We start from the raw sequence: 16,318 nt of genomic DNA on the forward strand, positions 1-16,318 counted from the left end.
CTTCAATTGCAATTTTTTTCCTTACTCTCTTTTAAAAAACCTTTGAGTAAATTTTTAATAAAAAAATTGCATTGGAAATCAAATAGGGGAAAAAAATTAAAATAAATTAGTTACATACTCATCAATAAAAAATTATTAATGAATAAGTTAAATTATTTTAAGTAAACGAAAAATGAATAACTTAATTTTTAATATATTTTAAATAATAATAATTTATTTTTTACTCATTTATTAAAATTAAATTAAAAATATATCTAATTTAAATAATAATAATAATAATAGTATTAGTAAGTTTAAAATAACTCCTTTTTTGCTCCATAATGAAAATAGCTCTCTGTGGCGAAAGTTTTGAACGACACACAAAGCAAACCTAGACAGGCCCGTTAAAGAAACAAAAAATGGAGCTAGGCCCAATCGTATGACTTGGTCGTGTGTATTTCAGTTTCTGATGAACGACATCCTTTGACCATCCCATAAAACGAAGAACAAATGGCATCTATGTGACGTGCCTTGCAGATAACAAGTGATAAAACAAGTGACAACGTGGCACCTTAGCTACCCGATTTCTTGTTCACAATATTCAAAATTGGAAAAAAAAAAAAAAAACTCCACCATTTATACTTTCCTCCTTTGCATATCACACCTCTGCCATGATAATGCATCCATCCAGAGCACTAAAAACAAATCCCAACATCTGAAAGGGGTAGAGTAGGTATTTCAATCTATTATCCATATTGTGATGAAGAAGGAACAAGAAGAGGGTCTCAAGATTGAGGTTGCTACACTCACAGTTACAGTAGTTGTTGTGATGCTGTCATTGCTATGCACATGTGGGGCAAGCAACCTCGACCCTTTGATTCTAATACCAGGTAACGGAGGGAACCAACTAGAAGCAAGGTTGACCAATCAGTACAAGCCCTCTACTTTCATCTGCGAATCATGGTACCCTCTCATCAAGAAAAAGAATGGATGGTTCAGACTTTGGTTTGATTCCAGTGTCATACTTGCTCCTTTCACTCAATGCTTTGCCGAACGCATGACCCTTCATTACCACCAAGAACTCGATGATTACTTCAACACTCCTGGGGTTGAGACCCGGGTCCCTCACTTTGGTTCCACCAACTCTCTTCTCTATCTCAATCCTCGTCTCAAGTAAGCACTTCCTTTTGTTTTAACTCTTTCTCCCTAACTCAATTGATTGTTGGATTTTTTGTCTTCACCCCTTACTAATTGAACAAGAGTGTTAGGTAGTACCTCAGTGTTTTTGTTTTATTAGGCAAATACATAATAACAACTTCTGATGAATATATGTATTGTGTAATGTCAAATATGATCATTAAAATTTAATATTCAAATAATATAACCTTAGATAATGAAGTAGACCTACTTAATAATTTATTGTAATATAATTTAACACCAATTAACGAAGACCAACTGTACCTCTATATCATATTGGTACCTTGTGTTTAACATTTTTCATTCATAAATGCTACCTTATACACTTACATGAATAGGCATATCACCGGATACATGGCACCCCTGGTAGATTCATTACAAAAGCTTGGCTACGCTGATGGTGAGACTCTGTTTGGAGCCCCTTATGACTTTAGATATGGTCTAGCTGCTGAAGGTCACCCTTCACAAGTGGGTTCCAAGTTCCTCAAAGATCTAAAGAATTTGATAGAAGAAGCAAGCAATTCCAATAATGGGAAGCCAGTGATACTTCTCTCCCACAGTTTAGGAGGCCTATTTGTCCTACAACTACTAAATAGAAACCCCCCCTCTTGGCGCAAAAAATTCATCAAACACTTCATTGCTCTTTCAGCTCCATGGGGTGGTGCTATAGACGAAATGTACACCTTTGCATCTGGCAACACTTTGGGAGTGCCCCTAGTGGACCCTTTATTAGTGAGGGATGAACAAAGAAGCTCCGAGAGTAACCTTTGGCTTTTGCCTAACCCAAAAATTTTTGGTCCTCAAAAACCAATAGTGATAACTCCAAATAAGACCTATTCAGCTCATGACATGGTTGATTTTCTAAAAGACATTGGTTTTCCTGAAGGGGTTTATCCTTATGAAACACGAATTCTACCCTTGATAGGGAACATAAAAGCACCACAAGTGCCTATAACTTGTATTATGGGAACGGGAGTGGGAACCTTGGAAACATTGTTTTATGGGAAAGGTGATTTTGATGAACGGCCAGAAATATCATATGGGGATGGTGATGGAACGGTGAACTTGGTGAGCTTGTTGGCGCTTCAATCACTATGGAAAGAGGAGAAAAATCAATACCTTAAAGTGGTTAAGATAGATGGGGTGTCTCATACTTCAATACTTAAGGATGAAGTTGCACTAAATGAAATAGTAGGTGAGATTACTTCAATTAATTCTCATGCTGAGCTCGGTTTAAGTAATTTGTTTTCGGGGTAAATGATCAGGGTGTTTGAACGACAATTATAGATCCGTTGTCTGCAAATTAAATTTTGTGTGGGGATTTATATTGGCATGTTTCTTGTTGATACGAGAATTAAAATGTTATGATAGGGCTAAAGATGAAAGTCGTACGTAGGACTTGCTTTAGTTTTATAAATTTATTTATTTAGTTTTTAAAAGTAAAATAGTAAACGTGTTGGGATAATTATTTTCTGTATATGTACTTCTAATATTATTTTCAAAATTACAGTTTTGGAAACAAGAAAACAGAGATAGCTAAACAGTTGTTTTTGTGTTTTTCTTGTTAAATTTGGTAATATTCTTCTAATATATAAAGAACATTTAACCTACTAGTTAGCCTAATGGTGGATGGTTTGAGTAATTTGTGTGAAAAAGTTTAAATATCATTACTGTCATTACAAAAAAAAAAAATCTCACAACTTGTAATCAATAAAATTGGCATCTCTTGTATAATGCTTTTAAAATTTATTTTAAAACTTTTCTTGTTTAGTTTTTTAAAATTAAAAACTTATACTGAAAACAAATTTTAAAAATTGAAGTGTGTAAATAAGTTTTGAAAAATTAAAAAAGTATATATAAAATAAAACAAGCCATAGTGGGAGAATTATCATTGTGTGAATGTGTGTCCACAAATACAAAATGAAAAGTTAAAGGTCCTTATCATGAATATCCTAAAAGCATTGATTTTTTTTAAATGTATCTTAAGAATATATTGGAAATTATGATGAAAGTATGTTGATAATGCATTTTCATAAAAACTTGTGATACTTATTAATGTTCTACAAAGTTAATATATAGTTTTTATCGAAAAAAATATTTATTTTTTGGTAACAGAAATATATATAAAAAAAACTCCTTTTTTCTTTAAATTCATTGACTCGTATAAATAAACAATTGGATATACACCTTACCCTAATAAATCTGTTTCCTTTAAAAAATATAAAATAAAATAAATTTGATTGATGGTGATATATATGATGTGTAAAAATGAATTTCAAACTAAGTTTGGATTCGATCTGGTGAGCTACATTAATTTATTTATATGAACCAACAAATATTTATATACCAAATACACAATTTTACTTCAGAATAACTAAATTTTATTTTTTAAAGTATTTATCTGTGTGTATTAAATACTTTCACACAATATACTTATCGGCATTCAATATACAATCTCTATATTTATTATTGTATTCATATTTTTTTTTTCTAACAAGTATTCTTGTGCAAATGCAATCATATTTGAAGTATTGTTAGACATTAAATTTGAATATTTCTCTAAATTTGGATATCCCGTTGTGAGGGACTAACATTTTCTACTAGACCTAACACTATCAGTATAACTATTTTGATAATGTTTATTAAGTTTATCTTTTAATAATTAATAAGTAAAATTTTCAAAAGCATAATATAATATTTAATATGCTGAAATTTTTTAAGAAAAACTTTCACTTCAAGTTCTTTTTTTTTTTATTCGTGATTCTAATAATAATGATTAGCAGTGATCGATGTTTCTCCTGTAATAAAACATTATGTAAATAAATATCATAAAAGATTCATGATCAAAATTATTCATATTTAAAGCATGTTAACTAATGCATTTAGATAAAGATTTGATTGCAATAGTAAATTTAAAATGATTTTTTTGAAAAATTAAAATGATTGTTTATTCACTGTTCTTTAAAGAATTGACAAAAATATTTTTAGACAAAATTATAGTGGGAATGAATTTATTTAATGTTATTTTTTACAATATAAATTTTTATTGTTCATTCCTTGACCATTATCTTAACAAAAAAAAAAAAAATAACAGCATCGAATTTAAGCCAAACTACTTGAGACCTTTTCCTTAGTTGTGAACACCTGCAATGTGACGTGTTTTGTTGTTATTATAAAAGTTGTTAAGTTTATTACAATTTCAAAAAGTAACATCTCTATTAACGTACTGCTGCTATAAAAGAGACACGCAGCTTTAGGAGAACTTGAAACACAATTTCCTCCATTAGTTGAAGAACATGTTCGTTGTTTGGAGTATCAAGTCCGTGCTGCTATATTGACATATAATGAATGGAAGATGTGTGGAATGGTTTGGAAACATTAATTAAATCTTGTATAAGTGCAGCTCCTCGGGTGAATGCGTCATGTGTGGAATATTAAGTGCTAGGAATATTTAAATTGTTTAAACGGAGCAAAAATTGATGGAATAGATGACGTTTATTAGTTCTATGAATGTTTTTCTCTTTCAAATTTGAAAAGAATAAGATAAAATTATTCATTTTCTTCATCATAATATGTATCGATCAAAGTAAAAAAAATAGTAATAATTTAACTTATTTCATTTTCCTCTGGTTCACTTTATCACACGCTCTTGTTTACATTTAAATGCCCAAACATGGTCGCAGGTGTCCCAACCCAACCGAACTTCGAAGTTGAAGCTTGGAAAGTTGAATTCCTCCGTGAGGTTCAGTTCAGTTCACACATGGGCATGACTTTATGAAGGGAAAGAAAATAAAGGGTTCAAAGGCTTCGTACGAGACACCCATTGGCCTCGGTTAAGTGCCAGCTAAATATTTTGACTAGATTTACTTTTGTTAAGGGAATTTAGAATTTAATTCATTCTTTGTTTGGGCTTTGGCCTTTGCCTTTCTGACAGTTGGTTTTGACCACTTTTTGGCGGAAAGAGAAAGAGGGCATGCCCTCGTGCACCCTTTTTTTCTTTTTTTTTTTTATGGCCACGGGTTTGGTTTGCTGCATGCCCTCTTCCTGGAAAGTCTCTCCTCCAATTTTGAGCTTCACTGTTTGGGTAAGACCGTAAGAATATTACTATTATATATGCTCAGCGATATAAGAATCGTGTGGATAATATTGTACTAATTGGTGGACTTGTTATCTGCATGAATTTTTACACGTTTTTTATTGTATTTTATTGTTATCAATACAATTTGTGAGTTTTATTAGATAGAAAATTTGAATTTGTCTTGTATTTTTTTTTTCAATTGTACCATCTAGGTCGTATTCATCATCAACCCAATCACAACCAATCTATTTTACTTTAGTCTCTCTTTGTCCTTTAAGTTTGAAGCTAGAGGGGATGTATGCCATTTAAGTCGATTTCATCACCGACCCGATCACTACTGGTACTTGATCTTAAGTAAATTTGTGGTAAAATTCAATCCCACCCCATAACATCACCCGGAAAGCCTAGGGGAGAGGAGTTTATATTTATTTTTGAAGTTGGATTTAATCTCTCTTGACAGAAAGACCATTCAAATTTAAAATTAGAATAATTTTCAAAATATTGTGAAAAAATGGTTACAATGTGCTTCATTCAAATTTACTTTTAACAAATTTGATTAAAAAAATCATTTTAAAAGTGAAGTAACAAATACTAGCTTTAGTTTTTTCTTGGTGCCACCATGATTTTATGGTTTAGAATCAATTCTTACTTGTTACTTAAACACACTATTAAAAAATATGTATTTTGTATTTGAAATAAAAGGAATTTTATTTTAAAATATCTTTAAAAAAATTCTAATTAAAATTAAAAATAATTTAATACTTTTTCAAAATTAATTAATAACAACAAAATTTTAAAAGTAAATGTTATGAAAGAATTGAAGTTTCATCAATGCACTGATTAAAAGTTTAAACGATTTTACTAATCATATCCTTAAATCAAAGGATAAAAAATAAAAATTTAGAAATGTTTTTATTAAATACGATAATATACTTTATTTAATCTTATTAATACATTTTGATTATAATATTTAACAAATGTTTCTTTTAATAACTATTTTATCGTTATTCTCTTATGAATGAATAAAAAAATAAAGTTGGAAAGTCTCGAGAACTATGAAGACATGAAGCAACTGAGTGATAGAAGCGACGTCGCACAGTGAGCACAGTCTTCAATAATTATCGTTTGGTGGCATCTGGTTACAACCTTTTTGACTATCTGTCCGGGTCCCAGGTTGCGTCTTCAAGGTCAAGATTGTCCCTTATCTGGTCCACAATTCATGCATAGAGAATCAAACTCTTTTACTACTATCAGATAAAAAAGAAATTTAAAAGAAACACACACCCCACTGCGTCACTCGTGTGCTGCAGGGTCGTTTAATAAAGGATGACCCGGTAGCCAATCACCATTTGAAAAGCAAGCAAGCATTTATTTTTAGATCTAACCCTGATTATTTTAACACGTTAGTATTTTACTTGAATATAATTTTAATTTATAAAATAGATACACTAGTTAATATAGTTTTGAAGAATATTCTACGGTTATTTCATGGCTGTCTCTATTCATTCTTTCAACTATATTTTTGTATCTTTTGACACCCTCGGCCGCAGTATTTGTTCTTGTAGTCTGTAGAATTCATATTGTTCTTTTCAAACACTATTCTTACTTGTTTTTCTATTTCCTTTTTAAAATTATGGTCCGGGGTCGATGATTTCCTACACTTTTTCGAAGCTTGAGGAGGAAGAGTGCCTCGGTATTGGCGATGAAAAATTAAGACTCAATCATGGCGTTCATGATGAATAAGCGGGGCACTACTTTTTTGACCAAAGAAAGGCAACAAAAATAAAAGAAGCAAAGGGTGGAAATAAAAGTTGTCCCTTTGACAAGCACTTCTTAGCTCGCTATCTCTCCACTTTTCTTTATTGCTCCCTCCCTCCTCTCTCCCACACGCTTCTTCTTATCCTCGTTCCCAAATTTTCCCTTCAATTCCATTTCACATCCTACCTTCAACTTCCACTATTAGAAAGTGCACGTATGCAACAATGCTTCTTTACCAGCCACTCAAAGAAGAGGTAGAAACCACCATCATGATGAAGGGCGACAACGTTTTGGATCTGAAAACATTAATTGAGGAGCTTGAGTCATCAACAATTGAAGTCCCTTCCGTTTTCATCTGCCCAATTTCACTTGAGCCAATGCAAGACCCGGTGACCCTTTGCACGGGACAAACCTACGACCGTTCCAACATCCTCAAATGGTTCTCCCTCGGTCACAACACGTGTCCCACGACAATGCAAGAGCTTTGGGATGATTCTGTCACACCAAACACCACTCTTTACCACTTCATACTCTCTTGGTTCTCGCAGAAGTATTTGGTCATGAAGAAGAAGCTCGAGGACGTGCAAGGCACAGCCTTGGAGCTCTTGGACACGTTAAAGAAGAAGGTAAAGGGTCAAAATAGAGTTCGAGCTCTCAAAAAACTTCGCCAACTCGTTGATTCCCACGTGTCCACGAGGAAAACCGTTGAGGAAAATAATGGTTCTTCTTTGATTTCTTCATTGTTGGGTCCTTTCACTTCCCACGCTGTTGGGTCCGAAGCTATTGGGATTCTCGTGAATTTGGAGTTGGGTTCGGAGTTGAAGAGAAATCTCATGCACCCCGCGAAGGTGTCGTTGTTGGTTGACATCATGAACGAGGGAACAATTCAGACAAAGATGAATTGTGCCAAATTGATTCAAACGTTGTTGGTCGAAGGTAACCCTTCCGAGACAGTTGTTTTATCAAGTTTGAGTCTTTTGGTTGGGGTGTTGAGGTTAGTGAGAGATAAGAAACACCCAACTAGTGTTTTAACCGGACTCATATTACTCAAAATTGTATGTTCACGTGAACCGGTTAGAAGCTCGATTATAAGCATAGGAGCGGTGCCTCAATTGATTCAGCTTTTACCCACTTTGAATAACGAGTGTTTGGAGATAGCACTTCATATTCTTGAGGTTTTGTCAACACTTCCTGAAGGTAGATTGGCTTTGAAAGAGTGTCCAAATATTATTCCCAATGTGGTCAAGTTGTTGATGAGAGTTTCGGAGAGTTGCACACAATTTGCATTGTCGATATTGTGGGCTATTTACAAGCTTGCCCCGGAGGAATGTGCTTCGAAAGCTGTGGAGGCAGGGTTGGCGGCGAAGCTACTACTAGTAATTCAGAGTGGTTGCAACCCTGTGTTGAAGCAGAAATCTACCGAGTTTTTGAAAATGTGTAGTCTAGATTACTCTACTAGTATTTTTATTTCCAAATGTATGCTTACTGCAACAATACAATGAAATTCAAAACCAAAACAAATTTGTTCATAATTAAATAACTTCATACGTACATGTTTTTTTTTTTTTTCTGTTTTTTGACTTTTTGGTGTATTTCTATTTCATATATGTTTTTTAATACAGCCAAAAGTTTTTTTTTTCTTGTACCAATTTCGGGTGTATAGGGTGATTGCAAATTGACGGATGTAAACTAGTTGGCAGTACTAATTAGGTTAGAGTTAGTTGGAAATTCAAATCAGCATTGATCGTATAACGCTGTGTGCTTTTGAAATAATTGTGGGAGGCTGAGTTGTAAGATCATAGAAAACGATAATGTAATAGTAGTCCAATTTATTTTGAACCCCACTTTTTTGTTCCTGTATGGTAGGATTAGCTGGAAGTTGGAGTGATTTAATTAATGCTCAGTTTGGTTTAATGAAAATAAAGTGGGGAAATACAGAAAAAATAAATTGGAATTAAGATGATAATAAAAGGAAATATAAAATTTAATTTTTTGTTTTCGAAAGATTTTTTTTCTTTAATTAAATAAAAGAAAATGTGTGTATTTGCTCTCGTCCAAACAGATAATTAATTTACTTGTGTTATTGTGAGAAGAGGCTATTGTTCATTACAGGACATAAAGTGTTATTTTTGGGAGCAAAGCTAAATTGTCAACATGAAAGAATCAGGATTAGGTGTGGTCAAGATCGGGTGGCTATTGACTGTAGTTTGTATGTCTCTGTTTAAAAATGAAAACTGTAGTCATTTTAAAAGTTGAGGAAGACAAGATAACAGACATAATTTATGGCATGCTTTTTCATATTTAAATTTTGTCAAATCTCGTATTCAGTGGCTGGGCGGGCTGAGGGCTCATTTAATTGAACTGTCTCAAAATCTTGGAGCTAATTCTTGCGCTCAATTGAAGTTTTTTTTTTTTTTTAATTCTCAAAAACTGTAGTCATTTTTATGGATTTTTTAACATAAAGTTTTTCGTTTTATGTTGGGAGCGCATGTTTTTCCAGTTTGAATATTTTGTGGGCTATTCCTAAAATTACTAATGCACTCCCCATTTTTTTCCCAAAATTACCCTGAATTTTTTTGTTAGTTATGATTCCTGAATTTAGAATTATTTACAAATAAATTAGCATAACCTGTTACTGATGGGAGATCCAATAAAATGGAAGACAAACCATCATCCATACTAAGAGTAGATCAACAACCAGGTCTTTTACACAATCAAAACCTTGCATATGCCTTTAAATATACCTAGGCTCAACCATTGACAGAATAAGTATACTAAAACTGTCATTTTTGTAATATAAATACCTAGGATCAACAAATTCTTATTGTCCTCCTCTTCTTTGTTAATATAAAGGCCAATAATATGATGAGTAATGGGATCATTCAACCAATAATTCGATCCCATAGTTGTATACTTGAATTACACTTGTGGCCTCATGGTTGTTGTAGAATTTTTTGCAAAAGCATTGTTACCGTTGTTGGGATCAACAGTCGCCTTCGCACTGTATCGTTCCATGGTCGTAAAAAAGACTTTAATTATTTTGATGGGAATGCATTAATAAATAGGAGGAGTGGAATTAGCAATAGTATGTTTTGTGGAGAAAAGCTTAACTTCCAGTGGTGATAGATAGCCCAATGCATAATGCATAAACTATTAAAAACAAGGAAAGCGATGCAATCACAAGGAAGAAGATGTTCTGCCATGGAAACTTGTCATAGGGATAGTTGTCATTCTAGAAGTAATTATTGTAGTGGTTATTGTAGCGGTTATCGTAATGGGAGTGCGGTTATTATAGTGGGATTGTGATTATTATATATATTATAGGCCTTATTGTAGCGGTTATCATAGTGGGATTGCAATTATTATACATATTATAGGCCTTTAAATATAAAGAGGCACTAAATAAAACGTATAACATCCAAGCTTAAGTCTCCAAGAAGAGGAAAGGAAATAACAAACTTAAGCCTGAATGTTCTACGTTTTACTACTTCTAGAATGACAACTACCACTATGACAAGTTTCCATGGCAGAGCATCTTCTTCCTAACACACCTACAAAAGAAGAAATACAGCATTTGTGCCTAAATTATTGTTATTTAAGGTTAATGATCTAATGGGATAAAAAAGAAGAAAAAAGAATGTTGAATAGGTATTTATAATTTTTTATATCCATATTATTATTTATTGGTATAAAATATTTATTGATTTTATTATTGACTAATATGTGTCAGACTCTTCATCCTTCTCCAATTTAATTTTTTTTAATCTAAAAAATTCAAACTTAAAATATTATTTAAAGATATCCTGTCCAATTTCATTTAATCAACCACTTATTGGTAATATATATATATATATATATATATATATATATATATATATATATATATATATATATATTATTGTTCTAAATAAAAAAAAATTCAATAGCAATTGAGTTTAGCAACAAAGGTCCATTTTTCACAATATAAGGAATTCAAGTTTGAATTTCCAATAAAAGAACTATCTACATTTGATGATGTTCAATTGAATCTCAAACAAAATTATTTCAAAAAATATAAGCTAAAATGTAATTTTCGTCTTTTTATTTTTTAAATTAGTAATTTTAGTTTTTATTTTATTTTTTAATTTATAAATTTAATTTTTCTTTTTTAAAAAAAATATGATTTTAATCTCATATTTTTTAATTGAAACATTTTATTTTTAACTTATAAAAAATTTGAAAATTTGAAATTAAAAATAAGGGGCTTATAGTTATTTTTTAGAAGAAGAATATAGTTGTTAAGAAATAAATAAAATATTTATTATTAAGAATTACGTTAATAATATTTTTTTTCCAAGGGACGTTAATAATATATTTAAAAAAACATTAAAACGTATTAATAATAATTTTTCTAATTTTTTACTTCCTTCATTTGTTATGCACTTATGCCACGTGCGACCTGGGTGGATTTCCTCTTTGTCTCATCTGCATTTTGTTAGAGCGACATGTGTAATTAGAGTAGACTCCCACCGTAGAGCACAAACCACCTGATCCGCGCCCTCAACCTCCCCCTTTACCCTCTCTTCAATCAAAATATTCGAAACCATAAACCTTTTTTCAAAGGTCACATTCCCTGGATCCCTCCATTTTGTTGTTATTTTTATTTATTTATAATACACAATGTCATGGCTGGCTCGTTCCTTCGCAAGCTCTCTCCGACTCGATGACGACGAAAACGACATCGTACTGGATCCACCTACCACGTCATCGAGAGAACCCCCGCAACAGCAACACGAGGCACGAGAAAATGCATTCGGATCAGAAGAAGCTGAAGAAGAAGAAGACGACGACGAAGAGACGCAAGAGCGTGGTGGAGTCAAAGAGGACCTCGACGAAATCAAGGAAACCCTAACTCGTCAATTTTGGGGAATGGCCTCCTTCCTCGCTCCACCGCCATCAGATTCTCATTCTCCATCCGATCCCTCTTCGTTCGTTTCCGATCAATCCAATCATCGCGCTGTTTCTCCGAACGAAGTACCGCAATTGGATGACGCTGCGATTTCCAATCACTCTAATTCGGTTTCGGTGGGATCCGATTCGGATGGGGATTGTGGTCTCGCGCAACGCGCGGTTGGAATTACCGAAGAGGTGCTGGTCTTCGCGATGAACATTGCTATGCATCCCGAGACGTGGTTGGATTTTCCTATTGATGAGGAAGACGACACCGATGGTAACCTCTTTTTATTGGATCGGATCACATAATCATTAGTTAATTAATGCACTTTCGAATTTTAATTTGGTTATAGTTATAGAACAGATCGATCACTCTTGAATGTTAATTATCGCGTGTTACCTTAGATGCCTTGCCTTCATTACTTGGATGATAACACATTGACAGTGTTAGTGTTTGGTAACTGATATGGTAACGCGTTGCATGTTCAATTGGATATCTTTTGAGATTTTGACGTGATGAATTCTACTCATAGATTTTGACATGTCTGGTGCACAACAAGAGCATGCTGCGGTTGTTGAAAGATTGACTCCCAGATTAGCTGCGCTTAGAATTGAACTGTGCCCTTGTCATATGAGTGAAAGTTACTTCTGGAAAGTGTATTTTGTTCTTTTGCATTCAAGGCTTAATAAGGAAGATGCAGGGATTTTGTCTACACCCCAGGTCAGTTACATAGGTTTTTGCTTTTGGCTTTCATGTCGCTCTTGCAATCACCCTATTTTGTGAGATGTTGGTGATGAAATCATTTTAAATTGGTTTCACCATTTATTTGTATAATTATGATTGCCTAGACCCTTTGAGCTAGGAATGAGTGTTCCAATATCTTTATCAGATGTAAGAGCAAACTCAAAAGTTTGGAAATAGGTGGTTTTCAAAATCACCTGTTGGGAATTTACTTGGGAATTAAATTACTGGATAAGAATGACCAATTATCCTTTGTGATTAATTGGGGGATGTATTACCAAGTTTTAATGGTGTATCTGACAGTTGTAAAATATAAGTAATAATAAACCAGACTGAATGATATGGAGTGCAAAAGTTACCTTACTGCTATGTTCATTCAATTGGTTCCTGGCTTCCTGCTGCTCAGTGCCCAACTTTGTACACCATGGAATTTGATCATTTGAACTGAAAAGGTTTATATGTTAAATACAATTCAAAGTTTTTCAGTGGTTCAAGTTATTTTCTTCTAGAATTCATAGACGATGTACTTTCTGATTTGCTTTTTAACAAGATGAATGAAACTATTGCAGTCTCATAATGATTTTGTCATTGTAAATTCTCAATGGTTATCTAAAGAATATTTAATATCTATTTCACTTGGGAGATTTCCTTAGATTTCAAAAATATATCGTCATTACCTTGTGAAAGATGTTTCACTCGAAATATTTTTGTTATTGCTTTGACTCTTGGGCCTATGACTTAAACCAATCAATAAAATATTCTAACACTCTTCCTTTGTCATATGCAAAGTTACACACTAGATACATATCATATTCATGGAATATGATTCACTTTCAAGATGCCTTGGTGGTGAAATCGTGGACACACAAGACTCTAAATCTTGATTTCTATGGAATTGAGAGTCTGTATTAGTTTTTGTTTATGGTGCACTATTGGTTTCAAAAGTATATTGTCATTACCAGTCCATTTCTGTCTTTCTGCTGTCTCTTTGGACTTCAATAAGTGCAAATCTATTTGTTATGTGCTCCATTTTGTAAATTCTTTTTTTTTATTATTCTTTTAATTTTCTTCTAATTTTGTGAAACATATTGAGATTGTTTGATTCTTTTGGCATGGAAGATTACTAAATTCTGAATCATTCTATTCACATGTGATTCTCTATTATGAAAAGTATATTATCATTGATGTTGTAAATGTGTAATCCTTTTGTCTGTACTGAACTTGATGGCACAAGTTATTGATATTAACATTATATGCAATTGAAAGTATTTATAATCTACATTCTTCAAATATTATATCTCATACTTGAAAGATAGACAAATAGTAAGCCTCGAGAAGAAATATCTGCCATTATTGGGTGTCTTTTAAGTTTTATTCTCTTCTTGACTCAATATAGTTATGCATTATGATTGGATGGCTAATATTTGAATTGGTTACAGAGATTTTTTTTCTTCCAGAATGAAATGTATATAACAATTTTGAAAAGAGAAAATAGTTCAAAACTGGAATGAGTATGATCTTTATTGTTCAGCTACAAAGAAAATTTAGTTTATTTATTTAAATGTTCCTTTGCTTAGATTGGTTCAGTGATCATGAACAATATTGGTCTCTAATGTTCATCAAAATTTACCTGCACTTCTACAGTCAGCGAGTATTGTATATCTACACCTTAATGGGTAGATGAACTTTTCTGATGTCTTACTTTTAAGTTGACACTTGCAGGTCATGGCAGCAAGAGCAATGTGGATGCAGGAATTGCATAAACAAACAAAGCCTGAATTTGAAATTTCCGGAAGAAGTGTTTCCTACTCAAGAGACAATGCAGCACAACACAATGATTTTTCTCCCGACTTATTAGATGACACTTATTCTGATGACATGCCTAGTCAGACATATGGATATAGAACAACCTCTTTGTCCATGTTGTCAGATTGTGAGACTGATAAGCACATGGTTGAAAGTTCTGGAACACATTTCACTGATAAGTCTGTTATTGAGAAAAATTCCATTATTAAAACTGAAAACAAGGATCTAAAATGTGGTCAGCCCTCTCAAATTATTATTCAGGATTATGATGATGATGATGGTGATGAATGGCCAGAGGAAGATTCTGATTTAGGGGGATATGGTGGAACAACTCATCCCATGGTGAATGAAGAAGACATATCTTTCAGTGATCTGGAGGATGATGATTATGGCATTAAACCCGTTAGTTCCAGTACAGGTTCAAAGGTGGTATGAAACTTCAAACCAGATACGATTGTGGTAATTTTAGGACCAGTGAATCCTCACTCAGCACCAAGAACAATGAAGAGATTGCCTGATGTTTGGAAAAACACAAGTACTGGTGTCTGGAGCATTCTTTTGTATATAATGAATGGCGGTGAATGAAGTTGCTAAAATGCTGTGATGCTATATGAAGCTGTAAAAAGAACTTGTTAATCCTTTTTTTCCCTACATCTTTTTTGCCGCAAGGTTAGGTTGGGACTATGGATTCTAAAGTGGAAGTTGAATTTTGAAACAACTTAAATGAAAAGGAAAGAGTGGAGCTAATACTGTGATTTAATGCTTAATCCCTGTTTTTCGGAGATCCAAAATGAGAATATGGGATGAAATATGTGCTTCAATCCGATCTGTTCCAGAAGGTACATCATATAGGGGCAAGAAGTGTATATAAAACCTCTTGTTTGTCATCAAAAATAGATACTGAAATTTCTCATGTATTTTTGGCGGTTGTAGTGGGGTTTGGGATGCTCTCTCTGTTTCTTTCTTTATTTGGGTGTCGTCCTGCTGATTGCCTTGCTGTCAACTGTGTTTGAAAACAATAAAGTTGTTATTTGATTAACTTTGAATGATCGGATGAAATGATACTCATCTAAGTATATACCTCTGCCGTTCAGGTCAAAAGCATGAGAAAAAATACCTCTAGTTTTAATGATGACCTGCGTTCTATTGTGCATTATGTTTTCGAAACTTACAAAAGATTATGTAAATCATTATTTTAAAGGCAATGATTAACGAATCAAAGTTTTTACTACTAATCCCAGATAGATAACACACTTTTAAATAAAATAATTTATTTTAATGGTATTTTAAATTTTATAGTTGTAAATATTTTTATCAAGATAATATTAAACATGAAAAATATAAAATGTAAATGGATGAGGAACAACAGTAAAAACTTTATCATTTTTTGTCTTAATTCTTAAAAATAATTTGATATTTTTAAATTATAAAAGATCTCTTTTTCCAATTATAAAAGAAAAATATTTTGTTATCACTCTTATTATTATCATTGTCCCTCCACCCTTATAATATTATTCTCTTTTCACCTATTATCATCATTATTATTATTACTATCATCTCTATCTTTATCATTGTTATAAATACAGTCATTTCCATTATGATTTTTACCAGTTCTATTATTATCATTATTGTTATTTTGACTATCAATCTAATCATTTTACCAATGTCTGTCGTCATTTTCATCACTTTGATTAAATGATATTATAAAAATATTTTACACCACAAGTATATAAACCATTTTTTCTTAAAAATATTTATATATTAAATGTTTTTTTAAGTATTATATAATTTACATGTTCAAAAATACATTCAATAAAAAAAGTTCA

The 16,318-nt window shown here is 32.4% G+C and overlaps 3 protein-coding genes across 3 annotated transcripts; all 3 read left to right on the forward strand.

The window, feature by feature from the left end:
• The first annotated feature begins 583 nt into the window (after positions 1–583).
• Positions 584–2,653, forward strand: LOC114414782 (lecithin-cholesterol acyltransferase-like 1). Its single transcript, XM_028379193.1, has 2 exons — positions 584–1,152; positions 1,515–2,653. Exons 1-2 carry the CDS (start codon positions 740–742, stop codon positions 2,431–2,433), a joined length of 1,332 nt encoding a protein of 443 aa, XP_028234994.1. The 5' UTR covers positions 584–739; the 3' UTR covers positions 2,434–2,653.
• A 4,140-nt stretch (positions 2,654–6,793) lies between these two features.
• Positions 6,794–8,576, forward strand: LOC114414784 (U-box domain-containing protein 30-like). Its single transcript, XM_028379194.1, has one exon. It carries the CDS (start codon positions 7,237–7,239, stop codon positions 8,512–8,514), a length of 1,278 nt encoding a protein of 425 aa, XP_028234995.1. The 5' UTR covers positions 6,794–7,236; the 3' UTR covers positions 8,515–8,576.
• Positions 8,577–11,589: 3,013 nt separating this feature from the next.
• Positions 11,590–15,551, forward strand: LOC114414785. The gene is made up of 3 exons (XM_028379195.1): positions 11,590–12,221; positions 12,478–12,665; positions 14,409–15,551. Exons 1-3 carry the CDS (start codon positions 11,672–11,674, stop codon positions 14,925–14,927), a joined length of 1,257 nt encoding a protein of 418 aa, XP_028234996.1. The 5' UTR covers positions 11,590–11,671; the 3' UTR covers positions 14,928–15,551.
• Positions 15,552–16,318: the final 767 nt, after the last annotated feature.

The sequence above is a fragment of the Glycine soja genome, chromosome 6, assembly GCF_004193775.1.
Source record: "Glycine soja cultivar W05 chromosome 6, ASM419377v2, whole genome shotgun sequence".
Taxonomy (NCBI): Eukaryota; Viridiplantae; Streptophyta; class Magnoliopsida; order Fabales; family Fabaceae; genus Glycine; species Glycine soja.

What these genes read in the sequence shown, in the direction of transcription:
- LOC114414782 (XM_028379193.1), top strand. Translation starts at nt 740, where the DNA reads ATGAAGAAGGAACAAGAAGAGGGTCTCAAGATTGAGGTTGCTACACTC. An exon ending in TATCTCAATCCTCGTCTCAA is followed by an intron (nt 1,153 to 1,514) that starts GTAAGCACTTCC and finishes TTACATGAATAG; the next exon opens with GCATATCACCGGATACATGG.
- LOC114414785 (XM_028379195.1), top strand. Translation starts at nt 11,672, where the DNA reads ATGTCATGGCTGGCTCGTTCCTTCGCAAGCTCTCTCCGACTCGATGAC. An exon ending in TGAGGAAGACGACACCGATG is followed by an intron (nt 12,222 to 12,477) that starts GTAACCTCTTTT and finishes TTCTACTCATAG; the next exon opens with ATTTTGACATGTCTGGTGCA. An exon ending in GGATTTTGTCTACACCCCAG is followed by an intron (nt 12,666 to 14,408) that starts GTCAGTTACATA and finishes TGACACTTGCAG; the next exon opens with GTCATGGCAGCAAGAGCAAT.
- LOC114414784 (XM_028379194.1), top strand. Translation starts at nt 7,237, where the DNA reads ATGCTTCTTTACCAGCCACTCAAAGAAGAGGTAGAAACCACCATCATG.